Source organism: Brachyistius frenatus, unplaced genomic scaffold (assembly GCF_029030835.1).
Source record: "Brachyistius frenatus isolate BFR_SWC_R1_liver_20210118 unplaced genomic scaffold, ASM2903083v1 Contig_626, whole genome shotgun sequence".
NCBI lineage: Eukaryota > Metazoa > Chordata > Actinopteri > Embiotocidae > Brachyistius > Brachyistius frenatus.
In genome coordinates this window covers 1-5,000 of record NW_027211225.1, presented here as the reverse complement: position 1 = coordinate 5,000, position 5,000 = coordinate 1, and the positions used below count along the sequence as shown (strand labels likewise).

Genomic DNA, 5,000 nt, shown 5'->3' with positions numbered 1-5,000 from the left:
TCCTCACCTACCACCTCTCCATCACCTCCTCCATCCTCACCTACCACCTCTCCGTCCTCCTCCATCCTCCATCCCTCACCTACCTCTCCGTCACCTCCATCCTCACCTACCTACCTCTCCGTCACCCATCCTCCATCCTCACTTACCCTACTCCATCACTTCCTCCATCCTCACCTACCACCTCTCCGTCACCTCCTCCATCCTCACCTACCTCTCCGTCACCTCCATCCTAACTTACCACCTCTCCATCACCTCCTCCATCCTCACCTACCACCTCTCCATCACCTCCTCCATCCTCACCTACCACCTCTCTGTCACCTCCTCCATCCTCACCTACAACCTCTCCGTCACCTCCTCCATCCTCACCTACCACCTCTCTGTCACCTCCTCCATCCTCACTTACAACCTCTCCGTCACCTCCTCCATCCTCACCTACCTCTCCGTCACCTCCATCCTAACTTACAACCTCTCCGTCACCTCCTCCATCCTCACCTACCACCTCTCTGTCACCTCCTCTATCCTCACCTACCTCTCCGTCACCTCCATCCTAACTTACCACCTCTCCATCACCTCCTCCATCCTCACCTACCACCTCTCCATCACCTCCTCCATCCTCACCTACCACCTCTCCGTCACCTCCTCCATCCTCACCTACCACCTCTCTGTCACCTCCTCCATCCTAACTTACCACCTCTCCATCACCTCCTCCATCCTCACCTACCACCTCTCCATCACCTCCTCCATCCTCACCTACCACCTCTCCATCACCTCCTCCATCCTCACCTACCTCTCCGTCACCTCCATCCTAACTTACCACCTCTCCATCACCTCCTCCATCCTCACCTACCACCTCTCCGTCACCTCCTCCATCCTCACCTACCACCTCTCCGTCACCTCCTCCATCTCCTCCACCAGTGCTATAATAAAAACAGTGCAACAGGTTCCTGGTGAACCTTTCCTGTGTGAGAGTACTTTTTGTCTCGACATCATCTGAACTTGTTTAAATCCTAAAACCTGAACTCTTCCAGGCAGCTGAGGGGGGAGGAGGAGAGGAAGGAGGGGGGAGAGGGAGGAGGAGGAGGAGGGGGAGAGGGAGGAGGAGGAGGAGGAGGGGAGGAGGAGGAGGGGGAGGAGGGCTGCGGGGACAGGCTGCTCTGAACGCTGCCAATCAGCAGAGAGACTCCGGGTGGAGCAGAGAGGACAGAAACAGTCTCAATGATATTGAAACTGTTGGACAGTGAGAGGAGAAGGACGTGTGTCCTCAACCGTCCGCTGCTGGACAAAAGTTGACCCACAGAGCTGCATGACGTCAGCCTCCACAGCCGATAGTTCGCGCCGGTTTCTCCGCGCTCCGGTTAACGGCAGGGAGTCCCGCACTAACTACACCGAGTGTGTGTGTGTGTGTGTGTGTGTGTGTGTGTGTGTGTGTGTGTGTGTGTGTGTGTGTGTGTGTGTGTGTGTGTGTGTGTGTGTGTGTGTGTGTGTGTCTGCAACACGGAGCAGTGAACTTACTTGAAGGTGAGGATGCACAGCGGTCGGTAGGACTTGTGGCTCGTGTTGTCCGCCATCCTCTTCCCCCAGAAGTCGTTGCTGAAGATGTTCCGGAGGCCGGAGCCCGCTCGGACGTCCGGGTTGTTGATGATAGCCCACACGTCGTCGTGCACCAGCTCCCCGCGGAGAGAGTTGCCGTAACAGAGGGCGCACAGGGCGGCCAGCACCGCGTAGCGTCCCGCAGCCCACACCGCCTCCGGCCGGACGCTCTCCCGCGCCGGCTGGCGGGCTTTCTTCTCCCGCTCCGGCGCTGTCATGTCGGGCCTGGCTTGTCCCGCGGCTCCGCTGGGCTGACGGTGGAGCTGGGAGCGCCGGAGGATGCGTCCATTCCGCCGGGTAGGTAGCGGCTGTGTGTGCTGTGGACAGCGGGGACGGTGTGGATGTTGCACGCTGCGTTCAGGGGCACTCGGAGAAACTGGGACTCACTGCCTGACTGTGGGAGCAGAAATATGATTAACTGAGTAATGAAGTTATTTTTAGCAATTACATACGTATTATTTCTTTATTTTAAAATACAAACCTAATATACATGAAGGTTTAATTGTGACCTTGAAAACAACAACAAAAGTCTGAATTTATTGTCTACTTGGATTTTCAGCTTTTAACCACATTTAATGGTCTTCCTCTGAAGGTGTGAAGTTCCTTGAAAAGTTTTGTTTTGTTTTGAAATTGAATTGAATTTGAAATTTATATTTTTCCAGGAAATGCTGCGGCCCATAAAAAAATTCTATGTGTTTTGTGATAAAAAAGAAGTGTGACTAATCTACATCCATTATGTTTAGCGAAAAACCTGACCATTTATATCAGAAAAAAGTTATATCTTTTCTTTCTGTGGGTGTCAGCAGTGTTTTGTAAAAACATGAACTTAAAATAAAATAAAAACAACTTTACAAAATAGTATAGAGCAGCAGCTGGAACATAATTATTCAGTCTGCGTGGGCAGAAGCTGCTGAATAAACCTGCAGACAGAAACACCTTAGTATGAAATAAAACATGACTCATTATTTCATGAAAAAAACTCTTTTGTTGGAGATGAAATGAAGGTAAAGGAGGGACGGAGGTTTGTCGGAGGTTGTAATGGCAGAACTGGTGTTAGTAGGTTTAAATATTGCATAAAATTCATGGTTAAATCAACAGCTTTGGATTTCGAGCTTCTGAGAAGCACCTGAACGCGACACTAGCACCGAGAACCCTCCTGCGGACGCATGCGCAGGAGAACGCTGGCGCTTTGGAAATATCAGCAGCAGAGAATCTGTGCAGCCCGGTGGGAGCAGCGCGAGCGCATGAACGGAGGCTCCGGTTTGACCTTTGTTCTCCGGGAACCGGGTCCTCCGGAGGCAGCGCGAGCTTCCCGCGCCACAGCAGCCCACACGTGTTCCTGCAGGGCGCGAGCACAAGGTCACATCTGACTCCAGAACAGTTCATCTGAACATATTCAGAGTTTTCCTGGGGGCCCCTACAGACATGTTTGCATTATAATTAGTGTGAGAGGAGGTTTTACATTCATATCTGTTCCCAATCAAAAGTATGAAATATATGCAGAACATCAGGTTTTAGAAGGCTGCGGTTGGAAACAGGTTCCAGACTCCTGAAATGTTCCTACAACCATCAGCCATGTCAGGCTCTTCTGTCATGTGACCTTCTGTCTGAAAACTCACAGCTGTCAGATGAACTCCAACAGTTTTTGTCATTTTTACAACATTTTATCCATTATTTTATCAAATAATTTCAACCATTATTTTGATCACTTTTAGCCCTACAGGTGTCCTTTGCAGAGGGAAAACTTCCCATTCACTTTTTAAAGCATCACAAACTTGAACAAAGACAATTTCTAGAGTTTGCACCAATAAATGTTAATAATCAGATGAAATCACTTTGAGAAGTTGCAGGAAAATAAAACACATGAGCTCAGTAAAGCCACAGTAAAGTTCAGGCTGCAGGTATGACTTATAATAATTGATGTAAAAATGTCGAGATGAGCTCAGTCAACAGAAAACTAGTTACCAACAGTTTAGATGATTAATCAGTCAGAAAAATCTTCATCAGTCAACAACAACAAATCATGTCCAGCTTCCTGCTTCTCAAATACACAGATTCAGTTTTTCATCTGTATTCTTCATTAATTAAATATCTTTGAGCTGTTCATCGGACAGAAAACTACAGACTGGATATAAAACTACAAACTGGATATAAAACACAGACTGGATATAAAACTGCAGACTGGATATAAAACACAGACTGGATATAAAACACAGACTGGATATAAAACCACAGACTGGATATAAAACACAGACTGGATATAAAACTACAGACTGGATATAAAACACAGACTGGATATAAAACTACAGACTGGATATAAAACACAGACTGGATATAAAACACAGACTGGATATAAAACAGACTGGATATAAAACTACAGACTGGGTATAAAACACAGACTGGATATAAAACCACTGACTGGATATAAAACTACAGACTGGATATAAAACTACAGACTGGATATAAAACTACAAACTGGATATAAAACACAAACTTGATATAAAACACAGACTGGATATAAAACTACAGACTGGATATAAAACACAGACTGGATATAAAACTACAGACTGGATATAAAACAGACTGGATATAAAACTACAGACTGGATATAAACAAAACTACAGATTGGATATAAAACTACAGACTTGATATAAAGCAGACTGGATATAAAACAGATTGGATATAAAACTACAAACTGGATATAAAACACAGACTGGATATAAAACTACAGACTGGATATAAAACACAGACTGGACATGAAACTACAGACTGGATATAAAACTACAGACTGGATATAAAACTACAAACTAGATATAAAACCACAGACTGGATATAAATAAAACTACAGACTGGATATTAAACTACAGACTGGATATAAAACACAGACTGGATATAAAACTACAGACTGGATATAAAACTACAGACTGGATATAAATAAAACTACAGACTGGATATAAAACTACAGACTGGATATAAAACTACAGACTGGATATAAAACACAGACTGGATATAGAACTACAGACTGGATATACAAAGTAGACTGGATATAAAACTACAGACTAGATATAAAACTACAGACTGGATATAAAACTACAAACTAGATATAAAACCACAGACTGGATATAAATAAAACTACAGACTGGATATTAAACTACAGACTGGATATAAAACACAGACTGGAAATAAAACACAGACTGGATATAAAACTACAGATTGGATATAAAACTACAAACTAGATATAAAACCAGAGACTGGATATAAAACTACAGACTGGATATAAAACTACAGACTGGATACAAAACCACAGACTGGATATACAACTACAGACTAGATATAAAACTACAGATTGGATATAAAACTACAGATTGGATATAAAACACAGACTGGATATAAAACTACAGACTGGATAT

General features: G+C 44.6%; 1 protein-coding gene across 1 annotated transcript in view; it reads right to left on the bottom strand.

Annotated features, from left to right (window-relative positions):
• Positions 1 to 1,937, bottom strand: part of LOC138614938 (protein O-mannosyl-transferase TMTC1-like) — a gene marked incomplete at its 3' end in the record, with an annotated part of 26,386 nt that extends 24,449 nt beyond the window's left edge. Inside the window, exon 1 of the mRNA XM_069688549.1 lies at positions 1,513 to 1,937. Coding sequence (XP_069544650.1) covers positions 1,513 to 1,808 — 296 coding nt within the window. The remainder of the gene's footprint in view (positions 1 to 1,512) is intronic.
• Between the last annotated feature and the right edge of the window lie 3,063 nt (positions 1,938 to 5,000).